This window comes from Trichosurus vulpecula, chromosome 1 (genome assembly GCF_011100635.1).
Source record: "Trichosurus vulpecula isolate mTriVul1 chromosome 1, mTriVul1.pri, whole genome shotgun sequence".
Classification (NCBI taxonomy): Eukaryota; Metazoa; Chordata; class Mammalia; order Diprotodontia; family Phalangeridae; genus Trichosurus; species Trichosurus vulpecula.
Genome location: NC_050573.1, coordinates 245,477,416 through 245,496,229, shown reverse-complemented (window position 1 = coordinate 245,496,229; position 18,814 = coordinate 245,477,416). Strand labels below are relative to the sequence as shown.

The 18,814-nt window shown below is 37.2% G+C and overlaps 1 protein-coding gene across 1 annotated transcript in view; it reads left to right on the top strand.

Moving 5' to 3' along the window:
* ZNF521 (zinc finger protein 521) overlaps nt 1-18,814 on the top strand; it is a 310,894-nt gene that overhangs the window by 265,438 nt on the left and 26,642 nt on the right. The window contains exons 4-5 of the mRNA XM_036746234.1: nt 8,053-8,184; nt 10,851-10,966. Coding sequence (XP_036602129.1) covers nt 8,053-8,184; nt 10,851-10,966 — 248 coding nt within the window. The remainder of the gene's footprint in view (nt 1-8,052; nt 8,185-10,850; nt 10,967-18,814) is intronic.

Here is an 18,814-nt window from a genome sequence, read left to right as displayed (position 1 = left end):
CAGCCAAGCAAAAATGTGAACAGTTGCTGAATTGAAATGCATGCTTTACTTTAGACAGAAATACATTGAAGTTGAAGATGTAGGAGAGCGGCTTTTCCTTACAAGCAGATCTAATTTTTTAAACTGCCTCTAGAGAAATGAATTTCTGCTTTAATTGAGTCCTATCCCATTAAGAGCCTCTGTGCCTCCATTGAGCAACCCTCCTCTTGGTAATTTTCTCTCCACGGGATAGCACCCAAAATTGAACTTTCCTTTGAAACAGGAAAATTTGTACCTGTCATGGGGAGTGGAAGAGGGAATATGAGGATATGTGGTATTGTTGGTAATGGGTCTGTCATGGGGACCATAGGACTCATAGCTGGGTGGGACATCAGAGACCCTTGAGTTCACTACCATCATCTTACATATGGAGAAACTGAGGTCCTCTGTGACTTACAAGTAACTCTTATGACCACTCATCTCTTAAGTAGCAAAGCAGAAATTCAAACACAGATTCTCTGGCTTCAGATGAAGTGCACTTTCCACTACACAGTCAAAGATGGGACTTTGGGAGTGAGGACAAAGGGAGGGAAGCATCACCTCAAGATGAATACTGTTTGCTGACTTGACATTTTCTCAGAGTCCTAGACTTCAAACTGCTTTAGATTTAAATTAAAATCTCGGGGTAGGGGGGGTAGGGTACAGAACAGAGGAAAGAAGAGGAATTGTAGTTGTTTACATCTTCATCAGTCCCAAAGGATATCTTTATCCTTTCTCTCTAGTCCAGCTGCCATTTCTATGTTCCTCCTTCCTGAAGTCTCTGTTGGTCACCCAAATTGAAGAGCAATCTAATTTTTAATGAATAATATTGTAGTGTTCTCTTTCAAAAAAAAGGAAGAAATAAAAAGAGACCCTGTAGTAAGTATTCTATACAACCAATAGCAGCCATCAAGGAATTGGATGATATTGCATCTCAGAGAAGCTAAAATCCCACATCCTGATTCTCCCATCCTTACCCACCTGGACCTCCCACTGGTTTCCAAGCTGCTGATGTTTATGGGGCTCTAGGCAGCCCCCAGGCTCTTTTAAATCTGCTGGGTACAGTGCAGGCTACCCCAGTTGAACCATTTTCCACCCAAGTCCTGCTGGAAATTATAGTGTCAATATTAGAGCCTTTGAACAAAAAAAGACTCAAAGCAGTTAGTCCTTTGGTGTACCGGCAACAACAACAAATTAAAACAAAAACAACAACAAAGTCAAACTCCAAAATGGTGGTTGAGATCAGTTCTGACTTATACCTTCTCTAGCTCCCTGAAATAGGAGATGAAGGAGGGCTTGGGGGATAAAATGTCCCTTTGCTTTTTTTTTTTTGGCTAGACATAAGAGCTTCCAGTGCTGAGAGTATTGTTTTTAGAACCTGGTGTTCATTTGAACTGGGGATTACCAGCTCTCATGGCAATGTCCTTATGTTCATATTTCATATCCTGCCATAGCCTATCTTAACACACAGTGTTTCCTGTTTTCTATGTTATAATCAGAAGGACTTGACAGTAGCAGAGGTTCCCAGGGAGAGATACTAGAATAAGGTGTTAGCGTCAGTTTTCAGGCACCATCTATTTCCATATGTGATTTTTCAGAAGAATAAGTGCAGCGCTTTTAAACAGGTGTGAAAGAAAGTTAGCATGCTACCCAGTACCCTTCAACTAGTCTTTACTTTGAGGGCTAGAGAAACACATCTCTTGTAGCAGACTTTGAAATCTGAATGAAATTCTCCACTGCCATATTAGCACCTTTCTGTGTTTATGTTGCAGTTGTGAAATATATGAAGTAGGTTCCTACAACAAGCTACAGTGGCAGGAATGTGGGAACCTAGAAGGAATTTGATGGTTGTGAACATGGCAAATTACGATCTCTCTCCCCCTGCTTTCTAGGGTGAGCCATTGTAGCCGAGGGGTTAGTTTTGTCATCTGTGGCTTTTCTTTGTTGCTCCTCAGACCTCTGGCTTATAAATGTGTGCTCAGGAAATTAACTTAGGGAAGAAGAGAGAAGCAAAGTAGAAAGGGGAAAAGAAATTGGTTTAGGGCATAGTTTTCTTATGGAAAGGGAAAAAAATACACAAGGCTAGAGTAGTACACTCTTTGTAACTGGAAAATTACAGCAACTGCAGGCCATCTGATTCCTGTGTTTGGATTCTGAGGGCAGAGTTTACTCCCACTCTGATCAGAGCTTTTAAGTATGGACCCTGCCACATGATGATTTACCAGGAGGGGTTTATATCTTTGGACCTTAGCCTATAGATTTATGCAGTGTAAGAGGCTGAAGGACCCTTCTGGACAGTCTCGGGGGTAACTGAGAGAAAGAGTCCTACTTATAAACCGTTACAAATTGGTCCTCCGTAATGGCTGTAGTGTTGATCAGACAATATAAGGGGGCCCCCAGTGGTTACTGGGATAACAGCTGCATGTAAGTCAACCACTGAACATTTGCTTGTAGCCGCACTAGGTTTTTTTGTTTTTATTGAAGGAAAAGGAGCATAAACATGGGACATACAGTCTGGAGGCTGCTTAAAGGGTTTCTCTTGTTTAAAGCTTATATTGAAATGTCAGTGTCTTCTGTTAAACTAACAATTGCCATGTTGAGCTTGTAACTTGAGTTGTGCGTGAACATCCAAATGGTAACAATTTTATCGGTTTTCCCAGCAATAAAAGTAGCAAATTAGCAGATGTGCAGGCCCAGGTTTCAGAAGTCAGAGGGGTAGAAATAATCTACCCCTATTTAATTGGCTTTAGAAGAGAGTGGGCTTTTATTCTTATAGTTTCAAGTTTTATAGCTGACTCTCAAGCCTCCTACTAAGGTAATGGATTGCACCTCAATTACATTCTGCCTCTCTCCATTGAAACATTTAATATTTGAGTAAATATTTACATTGCTATCAACCTCTTCTATGTAGAATTGATTCCTGTTTACATTTATGTACAAATGTATCACCTGAGTGAGGATTAACAAACGGAAATAATTAACTTAGCTGAGATTTCTACATGCAGACAGTAAAATAATTTCTCAGTTATGTCAAAATCATCGTCTGTTATAGCTTAAAGTGGATACCTACGGAAAGGCAGTTAAGACCTCCTATTCATAATCTACGATGGTTGTTTGGTTCTAGTTTCACTTATGTGGGTATTAAAGCATAAGATAGCTTTGGTAGGGATTTTAGTGATCTTATCCAATCCCTGCCCCCATTTTTGGACTATATATACAATTCTACATACACACACACACACACACACACACACAGATCTGTTCAGCATACAACAGAAGGTAGTTTTGTCTTTGATCTAGAAAAGCACAAATTGATTTTGAAAAGTTAATTTCCTTCTTTTCGTTCATGTAGTTACTTGAACTGGAATTTCCCTTTTTTCTCCTTTTTGCCATTCACTATTTTTACGACACTTAGGTTAGAAGTACTTAAAAGTTGTTACTCAATCCTGGGTGTTGTTTTTGTTTTGTTTTGCTTTGTTTTAAATTCTATAGGATTCTTTATTTCTTACATAGAACTTTTATAGGGCTGTACCTACCTTCTTAATAGAATATCCTAATGATTACTAAATGAATTGACTCTGAATCACACTTTAATAAATGAGTCAGACAGTATTTTCCAACTATTGTCAGCCACCACCTTTCTAAAAAGCAGATGATTATTTTGATTGAATTTTAAAAAACTGTTCAGCACTTTTTACGAGAAGCATATGTGTGTGTATGTATATATATGCATGTATGCATGTTTATGCATGTTTTTATGTAGATAGGGAAAAAAAAAAGATTTCCAAAGCGTGAATAAAATGGCTTCTTAGATGCGTTCTGATCCAGTATTTCTTGTCAGTTTCATTTGGAAAAGGAGATGATGAATTTGTCACCAAGTGGATATTTTTTAATTAAAATTAAATTTGGTTCTAGACCATAGTATTTGTCCGAGTGCATCTTATTTGCTAAGCAGAAATAAGGTCAGACAAAAGCCAACATGAGAGTAGAAAGAGTGACCAGACTTAACTAGATTTATCAAGATTTTTAGAATCAGGAAAAAATTAGGTGCAGAATCTAGAGTCACTCCACTTACTGATACTGATACTGAATAATATAGAAGCATATTTCTGTCAAAGTAAACAGATTTTTTTCTTAGAGCTCATTTTCAAAAATATTCTCAAATATGAATGACCAGACTTATCACACTTACATCATGATAACTTTTTGAGGTCCCTCATTTTAAAAATTTTTTCATGATATCTATAACTGGTGATATATGGTCCCTCATGGTGGGAAGTAGGGATAAAGCAAAGGAGAGATAAGAGATGGATATCAAAGATATTTTCAAAGAACACCAGTGTTTTTCAAAAGATGGCTATCAAAGACATTTTCACAGCATGCCCATCAGTGTTTCATTATCAGAATATTGTTTTTTGTGTTCGTACCTTTTGCTGTGTGAGGATCTATGTCTTTGTACTCTTATTTTCAGATTTGTTTGCAGTGATCCATCTATCACATCACTGTATTAGAAAGGCCAGCTTTGAGGGAACTGGGCATGAGTTATAGCACCTAACTCATATTTACCACCATATTTTAAGGCAGATGCGTACTGGAAGAATCCAATGCAGATAACGCACAGGGTTCTTTACAATGCTTCCTGGGCCTACCTTGTTATTCAGAGCCCTGTGCTTGGGTTCAAGAAAATCAGTCACATAAGTACAAAATAAGGATTCATAACTAGTCAGAAATTCACATGAAAATGATTATAAGGTCAGGGTGGCCTGTAAGCCCACAATGATTTGCCAATTTGATATGTCAGCCAAAAAAAATGGATGTGATCTTACCATCAATAGAACTATTGTGTCCAAAACATGGGAAAGCAATAGTCCCATTTGATTATGTTTTAAGTAGCTCACATATGGAATATCGTATTCTGGGTGCTATAATTTAGGTAAGATGTTGACAGACTGTAGTAGCCCAAAAGAAGAAGATAAAGAGTCATTCCTTCCACTCTAATATTTCATGAGTAATAAACCATATTGTGAATGTGAATACTAATGCTTTCCCTAATAGAGGAGGATGAACTATACATGTAAGTCAATATTGGGAGGGTATGTATATATACATGTGTCTGCTTGCACATATATATGTGCATATGTATGTATATAGATATATGTATATACATACATGTATATATGTATATGTCTACACAGACACATATGTGTGTGTATATATGTTGGCATATATAAGCATTATGTGTATTATATATGTGTGTGTATATATATATATACACACACACACATTATACTATACACACACACACATTTCTACATCTACTTTTGGAATTTCTGTGGTCACTACAAACAAGAGAGCTCTAGTCAGGAAAGGTCGCTCTGTGCAGGGATAATAACTTTCATGGGGGCTAAAGTTAGAGACTTCATTTTTGTTCTACCAAGAGAGTGTTCCATTACAATTCAAGAAAGGCATCAATATCACAAATATTGTTTATTGAATATTGATGATTGATTTTTTTAATTACATGTGTCCCTTGTCCTACAGTAAAATCCTCTTCTGTTGTTTCATCCAGCCTCAATTTAGGAAGGCGTATCACTAAGTGTTGCCCACTGGATGGTGATTGTTTAAATCCTAGCCAGTTCCTGGAAATGGTTTACAAAGAGGAGGGGGTTGCTGTCTACATAAGTAGAGAGAATACCCATACTGGTGAAATTACAGACCTTTAATGAAGTATTGAAAAAGTACACATGGTCATAGCCATGGCTATGTTATTAATAACAGTTTTGATTGAGAAATAAAAAAAAATAAGGCTTTGAGTTGCCATAACTACACCAAAATAATAATATGCAGCATACGGGAAATAGAAATTCATTTCAGTATCACTAATACTGCTCCTGATTAACTTACTGACCCAGTTACCTAATATACAACAGCATCCCTCACACTCTTCAATTTCCAGACGAAGGTAATATTTTATTTGTGACTCTAGGGGGAAAAAAGGACCAAAACCTCTTGATCATGTATAATCCTTAAGGCTTTTTTGTATTACCCCCTTGTCATCTCAGTATGCACAATTAAAACCCCTCTTACATAATTCTAATCAAGGAATTTACTGTGCCACCCAAATGCAGAGTGGGTTTTTATGTCTTGGAAATGTAGACAGTACCGGGTGGCTTAATTAGTGCTTTGCTTCTCTTTTTATAAATTCCAATCCTCTGCTTCTAAAGACTCCTACTTGTGTGAGAAGAAAGATGAGGAATACAAATAGAGTGATTCTACTCCTACTTAGCTAATAAGAAGTCACTGTGTAATTGGGATTTTGTGATGCTGGCAGTACTAGTTGGTTCACCATTTACACAAATCATGTTTCCTGTGAACTGAAGGAAGGAAATGTTTGCATCTGGACATGTTACCCATACAATGTGTCTGTGTAGTTCATTGCTTTGCCCCCAGTAGATTTCACTGTAAATTTTCCTTGGTAAGGTGACTAACAGTCATATAGCAAGAAGGGGGCAGCCTGTTCACAAGTTGGCTAAAAACCAGGGAACAAGGGTTAAATGCCTCTCTCTCAATAAAAAGGTATTTTTTTAGAGGTGGTCCCAATGCCACTGATTTTCATTGTTTATGATAACAAATTGAGATGGGACTCAGGAAGAAGACAGTATAAGGCTTTTAATCAAAAGAAAATCTATAGAAGAAGAATCGGGAAAATTACTTTTATAGGGAAGAGTGGTTAGCATATTACAAAATACTACCTAACAGCAAAACTTGGGTAAAATTTATTTGATTTACCATGTCAAATATGTGTGGCTCTGCTTGGGATAAGCAGAACTGGTACTGGAAACAGCATAGATCTTTCACTAAATGCATTCTTTCCCCCAAATTTGGGTGAATATATTTCTATAGGAGACTCATAAAAATTTTTAAAGGATGTTTTAGTTGAAAATGGCAGCACTATCTTCAAATTATATTATATTTAGGCTGGCAGTGTTTGTGACTCCATGACTAGGTAAAATAGGTCTTTTTTTTCCCATTAGATTATTGTTTGATGAACTTTACTACTTTTCCATTCATTCATTTTTTTATTCAACAAACACAACACAGCTACCACATGCAAGACAGAACATCCAGGAAAACAGTTTCTAAATAATGCTTAGGGAATTGGTCCTTTTTAGTAAGGGTTAGAGCATACAATTAACTTCTTACCTAGAAATTGTTAAACTCATGCATCCAATAGAAAATGTTTCTAAGTTATCAAGGAAATACCTAGAGTTAGCAAAGAAGGATCTTGGACAAAATTGTAGTGGATAAGAGAATTTAAGGGAAAAAATACCGTACTTGAAGATGTAAAGGAAGACATGAACTCAGAAAAGTGTTGAATATTACTAGTTCCGGAATGATTAGAAACTACCAGAAGATATGGAGAATAGGAAAGAGGGCCAATATTCTAAGGAAGACTACAAGAAACCTTGTAATAAGAATAGAAACAGAGAGATTTTTGGAGCTACCTGGCTAAGAAAACAAGAAATTCTGGTAAAGGGATGAAAAGCAGAAAGGCAGAATAGAGAAGGAAACTAGAGAATGTCTCTTCTCCCTTTGGCAAAGAGAGCCAGATGTAAGGAACTTTGCATTGAAAAGTAAAACTCAATCCCATTATCCACTTTTTTTAGTCTTAGATTTGATTTCTTTGGGTCATCTCCTCAGTGATATTTAGAGCCAAAGATACTTCTAATTCTTAATATTCCAACATGCGCTTTTAATAGGTAATATAATAAAATCTATTCATCCTACAATAAGATATGCCTTCTTATTATTCTGAGTGTTTTTTTAACTTGAAAAATGTTTTAACATTGAAATGTCCAATGCCTTGTTTCCAGAGGTAATTAATAAACATTTTTTTTAATTTGAAGAAAAAAAGAAATTCATGTAAATTATAAAATCCTAGAGTAGATGCTTGCTAGGAATATCTTTACTATATGAGAAAGAAACAAATCTGGTTAAATTTCACTTTTCCTTTTGCTTCCTTTCCTTCCACAGATGAAGGACTGAACCACGAGTGCAAACTTTGCAATCAGACCTTTGATTCTCCTGCCAAGCTTCAGTGCCACCTGATAGAACACAGCTTTGAAGGGATGGGAGGCACCTTTAAGTGTCCGGTCTGCTTTACAGGTAGGAAAACCAAGGTTGGGAAAACTCTGGGGTGTCTTAGGGCGACATTATGTCTTTCCTACAAATGCATGCCTCCCATTGATACGGCCTTTTGCAGATACGACTTTAGGTCAATTTGGGGGAAGATGTTTGATTTCTGCATATTAGAATTATTGATCGCTGCCTACTTAAAGCCTCAGATAGGGACGGAGGTTAATCATCAATGTGCACAAATGGCATTTCAAGCTCTTCTGTCAGAAGTTTGCATTTTTCCAATTGCAGAATGAGACCCACATTTTGCTCACTTTCATCCTCTTGATGTTAAAAGGTTACCAAGGTTAAAGCTGCCTGCAAACAGCTGTGTTTTAATCACAGATGTTCAAATAGAAGGGTGGTGCTATTGTCCACACATCTGCTTTTCAGATGGGAAAAATGTTATAACCTACTCCATTTAAGAAATGAAAGAACATTGGGGGAAGTCGCTATGCTGAAAATCTGAGCAGAAAAACAGATAGCATCTACTCTGTTTTATGTTTCATCATGGTTTGTTTTTTTTTAAGTAGATTTTAAAATAAATTTACTTGCTTAATAGGAAGTCCTTATTAAACTTCATACTGTTTTCATTTAGCTTTACAAGAAGAAAATCAGGAACTAAAATGAAACTCATAGGTTAAAGGTGACCAAATCTGTCCATCCCATCAGTGAAAGATTCATTTTGTAGAGAGTGCTTTGTGATAATTACATCTTTGCATGGTTCCTTGATGGTCAAAGATCCCTCAGCTCTGTCCATCTCTTCCTGCTTATCAGAAAAACAAAAATATTTGTCTGCTAAAGAACTTGATTTGTCGGGAGGTGGGAAGGAGTTGATCCTCATGAGAAAATGCTGTGGACCAATTATTACCTCACTGTGCTTAAAGTACAGATTACTGTTCAGTCATAAATTTTAAAAGAAAGGTCATTTTCACTATAGGACTTAACAGTGGTGCCTGAAGGTGTTGATATCTTTGCTTTCAGCAATTTGAGGAGGAGCTTCTTTTAGACATTCCTTCAGTCAGCCCCCTTCTTTGTCTTCTTGTTTACTGTGGATCCCCCCAGGCTTATTTAGAGGAGTGAGTTATCCAGAGAGGAATGTAATATCAGAAGGATGATAGCCTCATGGAGTTAAAACTGCAAGGAACTTTAAATGCCATTTATGTTAAACACTCCCACCCATTTTGTAGATGAGGAAACTGAGGTGCCCAGAGAGTTTGTGCCGATCATATCACAAGGCAATTAGTTAGTGGTCAAGAGCTGAGCCCAGCTTCTCTGACTTGGTGTTCTCTTCCACTACACCATGCTCTTCACACACATATATGAGAAAGTAATTTTTTTTTAACCACAACCTAAGGTATCTTAAGACATGAAGAGTTAAGAAATAAGTTGAGGGCAAGGGACTCCTTTGTAAAATCTGATATAAAAACTCTTTACAAAATAGCACTAATCATAGCTCTCCCAGTGAGTAAGATCCCTGATAAAATAATCTTTTAATATCTGAGCTGGTAGTTGTAAAACGTGTGAAGGTGGATGGAGATTCGTTGATTCTGATCTGTATTAAAACCCTGTTCATTTTTTTTCTTTTGCTGATGGGGTGAAGAGACAACAATGCATTAATCATTAGCAAGGGCATTTGATGTACCATCAGACGTAAACTGTATTACTGGATCTTGAAAGAATTTTAGAAATGACAATATAAAAAAATCTCCAGAACAAAGCATGTTATGTGGAAGAAGAAATCTAAGCAATTCTTTAAGATAATGAGAAATGTGATTAAAATGTATGACTCACAAGAACAATATTCTAATATTTTATGTTGGCTTGCAATTAGAATAATTTTAATGATTAGAGTGGAGTCAAAGTCAAATGCCAGCATCTTTAATAAATCCTTTCCCTGCCTATACAGATTAATATTGTAGATGCAAACTTTTTTTAGGTCACAGTGCACAAGGCATCCATCAGAAGTCAGTTCTGCCAACCCAAACACTGCCTCTGGCATATACAATTTAATTATTAATAGTATGTCTCCTAGGTAAACTGTTACACAGTCTTAGGGCCTTGTTTTGTAGTCATTAAAATTGAACATGTTTATATTATTGAAACCCTTGCATTCAGTGTGTAGGCAGAGTTGATCTTAAAGTATCCAAAGAGAATTTACCTGCCGTTCTGTTTCACATTTATAGACAGTGCCCCAGAGTAGCTGTGGGATATAATTTTTAGCATTAACACATTTAAATAGAGAACTGTTTGCTAGCTACAACTCTGGGCAAATACAATAAACAGAGCTTTGGCATCTAGACTTTCTTAACCTGTGGGTTGCTGGGAAATGAGTCGTTTTTGTTCATTCTCAGGGCTGCTCATTTGACAATTTCCAGCTTTATTTTTTTTAAGTGAATTGCAGGGAGCAAGGCATCTATAAATCTTTCCTTTGCAGTTGTTTGGGTTGAATTAGACACAGAGTAGAGTTCATCTCAACAAACCTGAGAAGGCAACAGTGGATAAAGGCAACTTCACTCTCACCGGTTATATGGCCCCAGTCAAACCCAGAAAAGAGGTGTGTCAGCCACACTCCTGAGCCTCCTCAGGAAATCACTGACTAAAGGCATTTATGAGATGAAATAACTTAAAGTTCACCCTGCTTTTTATCATTGCAGTGTTTGTCCAAGCAAACAAGTTGCAGCAGCATATTTTTTCAGCCCATGGACAAGAAGACAAGATCTATGACTGCACACAATGTCCACAGAAGTTTTTCTTCCAAACAGAGCTGCAGGTAATGTCACCGCAAGGAAGGCTGAAATCGAATTTGGTTGCTATGATTGTATAAAAGAAGGTGTTTAAAATCTGGATTTATGACATCATTCACCCTGGGCCACTCCCCAAAGTTGTGTGTGTGTGTGTGGGTGTGTGTGTGTGTGTGGGTGTGTTTTGGAGCAAGGGGAGAATATGATTTTGGATTAACTGATACCAAAAATAGCTTGCCTCTGGCTGCCATCAATCATAAAAGAGCTAAAACAGATCTTTTAATGGACCTACCAACCCAATGGGATAAAGTCAAGGGTCAAGTTTATGGAACCATTTGTATCAGGTTCCCCTTCCCTTCCACTCTGTCTCCTGTTATGCTTAGTTCCCATTGAGCCAGCACTTTGGTAGATAGGTGCCCAGATGTGTTCTGCCCTTAAGGGGCTTGAAATTGGAGGGGAGAGAAAGAAAAAGAAGACACAGGTTTCTTAATTTCTACTCTTGTGTAGAATGAGGTCACTATTACTTAGAGTCCGTTAGGAAATAGAGTTGGATTAATCTATACATGTCATAGGCTACACTTTGAACAGCTACTGCACGGACAAAGAAATTGATGTTTTTGTCTCTTTTGTTTCTTCTGTAAAATGGGCATAATCATTCCTGTCCCAATTTATCTCCTTGCACATATGAGATGTATTATGGAAAACTATGTTGTTCCCCTTGGTTAAGAAGGGAAGAGATATGATTATTAGTGACTGAGTAGTTTAAGGTATCATTATCAGTTTATCATAGTTGAAGCCTTGCAACACATAACCTTTTAATGACCAGCCCATGTGTAAATAGGCTATATTAGAAAAACCATGTGTTTGCCTCAGTTTCCTCATCTGTAAAATGAGCTGGAGAAGGAAATAGCAAACCACTCCAATATCTATGCCAAGAAATCCCCAAAATGGAGTCAGAAAGAGTTGGACACGACTGAAAATGATTAAACAATAACATCTCACACCTAATAGCTTTTCTCTTTCCTTCCCAGTCAAACTGGAGAAAACCATCTATACTTAATGCTTCTGGTTCCTCTCCTCTCATTCTCTTCTTAACTCTCCGTGGTCTAGCTTCCAGTCTTATCATTCGACTAAAACTAATGTCTCCAATGTTACCAATGGTCTCTTCCGCATTTAATGACCTTTTCTCAATCCCTATCATTTTTTGACCTCTCGGTAGCATCTCACAGATTCTACCTGGGCCCTCTTCTTCTTCTTTTTTTTTTCTCAGCATATTCTTTTGCTTGGTGATATCATCAGCTTTGATAGGTTTAATTGTCGTCCCTGTGCAGATGGTATGTCTATATCTAGTTTCTCTCCTGGACTCTAGTCCTACCTTACCAACTGCCTGTTGGAAATTGGGAACTAGGTATTCCATAGATACCTTAAGTTAAATGTATCCAAAATTATCATCCCTCCCAAGCCCACCTTCCTAATAAACTCAATTACTATCTAAGGCAGTGGTATCAAATTCAAATAGAAACGTTTCTCTGCATCACATATTGACTTAGAAAACCACAACTGAACATTATCTATGTTGTATTGTGTTTTCATTTATTTTTGTTAAGCATTTCCCAATCACATTTTAATCTGGTTCAGGCCGAACTAGGGACAGTCATGAGTTTGACACCTCTGTTCTAAGGAACCACCATTCTTTCAGTTACCTAGGTTCACAACTTCCATCTCTTACTTACCTGGCATGACCAGTCAGTTGCTAAATCTTATTATTTCTTTCTCTACAAAATTCACTTGCATATATTCCCATCTTTCCATTCGCACAGCTATCAGTCCAGTGTAGGACTTTATCACCTCTGACCTGTACCACTGAATTGGACTACATCCCCCAAATTGTAGGTCTAACCATGTCACACTTCCACCTATTCAGTAAATTTCACTGGCCTCCTAGTACCTCTAAGATCAAACATAAACTCCTTTGTTTGGCATTAAAGCTCTTCTCAATCTGGCCTTTTGCTACCTTTATAGTAGAGCCATGTCGGCCAACTTGGTTGTACATGACACTTTGTCTCCCATCTCAATGCCTTTCCATTGGCTGTCCCCCATGCATGCAGTGTTCTCTTCACCTCTGCTCTTTAGTTTACCTGGCTTCCTTCAAGATTCAGCTCAAACCCCACCTCCTGTAGGAAGACTTTCCTGGTCCCTCCCCCCTCAGGCTACCTTCCCTCAACTCAATATGTATTTTTATGTACCCATTTATTTATATACTGTCTCCTCTATTAGAATATGAGTTACTTGAAGGCAAGGACCGTTTTTTCTTCTTTATAACCCCATCATTTTTCACAGTGCCTCGTATATAAGCTTAATAAATGCTTATTAATTGATTTCCCACCCCTAAACCTATGATTTAATTCATGTAGTGAATACCTAGTACACAAACTCCCTCTGCCAATGCATATTGGTAAGTTGTCTGTAACAAAGACTTATAGAGTTGCCTGAGACTTTAGAGGTTATGTCACTTAACCAAGGTCACACAGTTTGCGAGAGTCAAGATTCAAACCCAAGCCTTCCTAATTCCAGAGCCTGGCCTCTATCTACTATTCCATACTACCTTTCACTTTGGAGAAGTGTGAAGGGCCTAGGGAGTGGGAATAAGTAGTTGAAAATACAATTTTTGTGCTCCATATAGGAGCTAGACCAGTAAAATTTCATTTTTCTCTTTATTAGTAGATGTTAGCCCTTTGAGATGTGTAACCTTCATTGTTTCCACTGCCAGAATCCTAGCCCCTAGCACAATTCTGGTGTGGGGCCCAGAGGTAATAGAGCAGATATAATTAAACAGATCGATCAGGACCCCAGTTTTTTTTCAAGGAACCCCTAGTGATATCTTAGGATACCCTAGAGTTTCATGGAATATAGTGTTTGGAAGCCATTGTTTTCTATTCTCTTCATTAGACTCTGTTCAAATAGGGAACACACAACTCTTCAGAAATGCTTATGATCTCAGTTACAGAGAGTACAGTTCAAATCATTTCTGACTCATTCATTTTAATTCAGCCAAACATGCCCTGATCTCATAAGCCAAAATTCTAGCTTGATTTATATCCTGAGGATGCAGTATTGTTGGTTTGGTATCGCCAGGACTAAAAATCAAATGTCCGTTGTCTGAATGGAAACAAAGGCTGAGATGATAAACCCCTGGTTCTATCCCTGTACATAGCTTCTGCTATAGAGCTACAGCATTAAGAGCTAGAGATGAGAATTTGTTAGTTTGAGGCCAATGTCTTGTGTGTGTATCTATATGGTGCCTATGCATGCATTGTACATGCTCTAGTCCCTATGATATGCTGCATATGTAATCAACAAGCATTAGTTCTTGCTTTAAATTTTGTAGTTTTGTGGTTCTTAACTCTGAGGTTATAACCTAAGGCATTCTTAGCCCTCTGCATTAGCATTTATTATTCCAGTTACTCTTATACTGAAGGTTAGAAGAAAGAATTAATGTATTTTTTTAAATATTGATTTTTTTTCATCTCCTGTGTGGAGACTGGGCATGTTAAGTCTGGGAAAAACACAATACAATTTTATTAAGTGAATGAATTAGAAAAAAAATTGAGATTGGGAAATAACATGTCAGTCCAAAAAATAAAATCTATTAGCCAAAACAAGAAAAACAATCAAGGCACTTTGGTGGCAGTGACTTAGCACACACATTTTTTTCATTAATTTTTTTCAGCCAACAAAAATTTGTCATTTCCTCCCCCCTCTTCCTTCCCACCCATTGAGAAAGAAAAATATAACATGTGTAGTAAATTAAAATAAATTCCCCATTAGTCATATTCAGATATAGATAGATAGATAGATATCTCAATCTGTACTCTGAAGCCATCACCTCTCTATCGAGATATGTGAATAACATTTCATCATGAATGCTCTGAAATCGTGACTGCTCCTTGACTTGATTAGCATTCTAAATTAGTCTTTGCATGTATATTTCTAAGAATAGTAGGTTGAAGATCAATTAATTTCATCACTAAATTATGGAATGAACCTTAGATGTCATCTAGTCCAACTATTACATTTTACAAATGGGGAAACTGAGGTCTGGGCACATTTAAGTCACATTGGGCCAAGATTCAAGCCAAACATATGTATGTTTGAAGACTCCGTGTAACTATTTGAATTCCTGAAAATTCAAACAAGATAGGAGATTTTCAGAAACAAATTTTATTTGATGAAAACTATCTCATAAAAAGAATGAGAATGAAAGGATGAATGTAGGATTGATTGCTCAAGGTGAAGATGTGATATGTTGCTATGGCTTGTCATTTTGGTAAATGCAGATATTTTACAGCTGTATTAAGTAACCTCCATATCTGATTTTGTGTGTACCCAGTCAAAAGCTGAAAAACTCTGGACTTTTGATTCCATCAGAATAGGGAACTCCATTCCTTTCCCAATGTATACTGGCTACCAGTCTGCAACATAGAGTCTAGGAGTTACCTGGGGAATTGAGAGGTTGTGACTTGCTCAGGGTCAGACAGTCAGTATGGGTCAAAGGAGGTCCTTTTGACAACCTCCAACCAGGTCCTCCTTGACCATGAGGCTGGCTCTCTATTATTCCATGTTTCCTTCTCAAAAAAAAATTGTATAGGTGTTAGAATGCTCTGTAGGACATTGAGAGTACAGTGGGAGGTATACGATTTTTGTTAACATAGTTGGTAATGCTCTGGGATTTTCCCTTATTATACATGATCTGGCCATTATACTTGAACTCAAAGATTGACAATGAGAATGAACCTGAGAAGCCATTTTTTTCAACTATCTCATGTTACAGATGAGGAAAGTGAGACCCAAGGAGCTCAAGTGACTTGACAAAGTCACTGATGTAGCAAGTATCAGATTTGAACCCACTACAGCCCATCCCCTTTCCATGGTACCAGATGGATATAATCTGCCCCTCTTGGAGTGTCATTTCTGGACCTCTCCTTTGCACTGTGTACTTAAAAAAAATTAGAGCTGCTACTATACATTATTTTTTATTCTAGTACAATGGGAATGGCATTGGATTTGAGGACAGAAGATCTAGGTTTATTTTCTAGAGAAAAGTACTTTAATTTCTCTGGGCCTCAGTTTCCTCATTTGTAAAATGAGGAGATATACTTAGATGATCATTATAGCCTCTTCCAATTCTAAATCTTATTATCTTGTTCCTTTCTCTTCTCCCCAGACCTCCACTCATACCCACACACACACACACACACACACCACAAATACCCTCTATTAGACTATGAACTCTTTGTGGAGCTTAATAAATGTTGATCAAATTCAATTGAATCATTTTCATTCTCTTGGCAAAGATTGGCTTTCTTTTACAGGAAGATTTTATTTACTTATAAAAAATCATAGAATATTAAAGCAGAAAGGACTTTAGAAGCCGTCTACTCCAAACCTTGCTTCATAAGGGATGAGGACTCTGAGACTAAGACAGGTTAAGTAATAATATATCTATGGTCACAAACCTAGTTAGTGGCACAGACCAGGCTAGAACTCTGGTTTTCAAAGACAGCTTTGCATACTGGGAAGGAAGGTATTTTCCAAGTCAGGAGTCAGTAGCACTTGAAGGAAGAAAATTTGCAGTATTCTTTCTTTGATTATGTGTTTTTGAAGGACCAAATTACAATTTATATGTTTATCTTTTTAAACTGACGCAAGAGAGACTTTGTACAAGTTGATATAAAACAAACCAAATAATAGTTATGTATTGTCTCTAGAAGGTCCTTATTTATTTGTTTGCACTTGTGTAACCTAGAAATCTAAATTGAGCCCTTTTTCTATTAGTATTTTAGAATAACACATTTTATAGATTAGCTGATTTTCGCTTTAGAAAACAGAGTCTAGCCTTAAGGATACTGGACAAAAGGGAAGGGACAAGGTAAAGAAACGTGCCTGACAGTAGCAATTCTGGATAGCAAGTCAAAGAGAGGAGGAAGAATTGGCCAAGTAAGAACGAGACAGAGTAACAAGTTGCATGACCCAGTATGGACTTTATCCTTTGGGTAAATGGGAAGACTTTTTCCTTTGGGTAAAAGGCAGAAGATCTCTAGGACTGAGTTCTGCTCACCGTAATTGTTCTCGTAGGTAGACTATTTGCCAATTAATGAGTTGAGTCAACCAGCAAGTCCAGACTCATTAATTGATTTTGGCTAAAAGAGCTCCTCCACATACGTTTGAGAGCCACGTGCAGCTCCTGGGGACCATAGGTGGCTGGCTATTTCTCCAAGACAACAGAAACCTTTCTTAGGACGGAAAGGATATTCTGAAAGTTCCCTTGGATCCTTTTGTTTTTTTAATATGCTTTAGACACTCTTCAGCAGAATATAGGGGCAAGAGAAGGAAGATGTGGTCCTTGAGGGTAAAGACTGTCTTCCCTTCTACTTGCATTTTGATTCCTAGTACTTAACACAGTGTCTAACATGTGATAAGCACTTAATAGTTCTTTGTTGACTGACTGGTCCAAGGGTATAAAGGGAATTACCCAAATATGACCAACTGGTCTGTTTGTAGCAATCCTGCAGAATGTGTCCCTTTCTTAAAAACTATAGCAAAGTCTTCCCTAATTGCTGGAGAACTGCTACCTCTCAGATTGCCACAAAACTATAGTCACTACAGTCCAGTAGGTCTGTATATTACCCTCCCTTCCCAAGTGACATCATGATGAGTTGTAATGTTCTTGGCAGAGCTTTTTGGGAAGAAAAGCAGTTTGGAAAAAAGACTGCAAAGTATTACCAATAGTAATATAACTATTTTCCAGTAGACAGAGTTTGTAAAGCAACTAAATGGTCATTAGAGAAAACTCCAAAATTCATGGTCTTGCTTTTAATTCCTAACTTTATACAGAGGTAAAAGAAACATTTTGTTTAACCTTTCATGCACAATGCTGATTTTAATCATGTGGGGGACATAATACCTATTTGTTAAAGAAACCTTTTCCTATCCTAGAAATTTCTGGACTTTTCACTGTTTCTCCAGTTACTTGATGGATCTCTGATTTCATTAGTATGAAGAACTCCCTCCACTAATTTAGATTGTAACCTGTCTAGTTGGCTGACTCACAAACATGAAGTAACCATCCCAGAATCATGTGACTAATAAATGTCAGAGACAGAACTTGTACCTAGGACTCCCTGATTCCAAGGCTAGCACCATATCTCTTGCCTCCTCAGTTAATTGGAATTATATTCCCAATGAATAATGCCTTTTTATGTTTTTGTGGTAATTAAGCATTTTTTAAAATTTTGTGCTGTATTCAGAATCTCATTTTTCATATTTTTCTATGTTTTTCACTGCTTTTCAAAACTAAAAACTTTCATTAGGCTCCAAAAATTATTTTCTAAACTGACAGGGGAAAAAAGGAAGACAAGGTATTGGAAAAGATTTTTTTGTTTGTTTTTTAGGTTGGTTTTTGTTTGTTTATTTGGTTTTTTGTCTCCCTTCCCTATAGCTGCCGCATAAAAGACAAGACAAAGTTTGGATGTGATTTGGGAATGGATTTGCTTAGTGTAGCTTTCATCTTTTCCTCTCTTAAAACTTAATTTCTCTCTTTCACAGATTGGAAAAATGTTTAGGACATCTCATGCTACACCACTCCTTTTACAAAATAACTTTAAAACCTTCTTTTGTCCTTCCTATTTCCTGCCTTCTCCTACCCTGTTTCTTTCATTTTCATGCCAAGTTTCAATTTCCAGCGAGACTTAGAATGATATTCCTCATCCTTCAATCCATCTTTGAGCACAATTTCCTTTATTGCTAATTTCAATCCAGACCAATTCATTGTGCCTGTACTGGTGAATAAATACCCAGCATAGTGAAGTATCAATGTT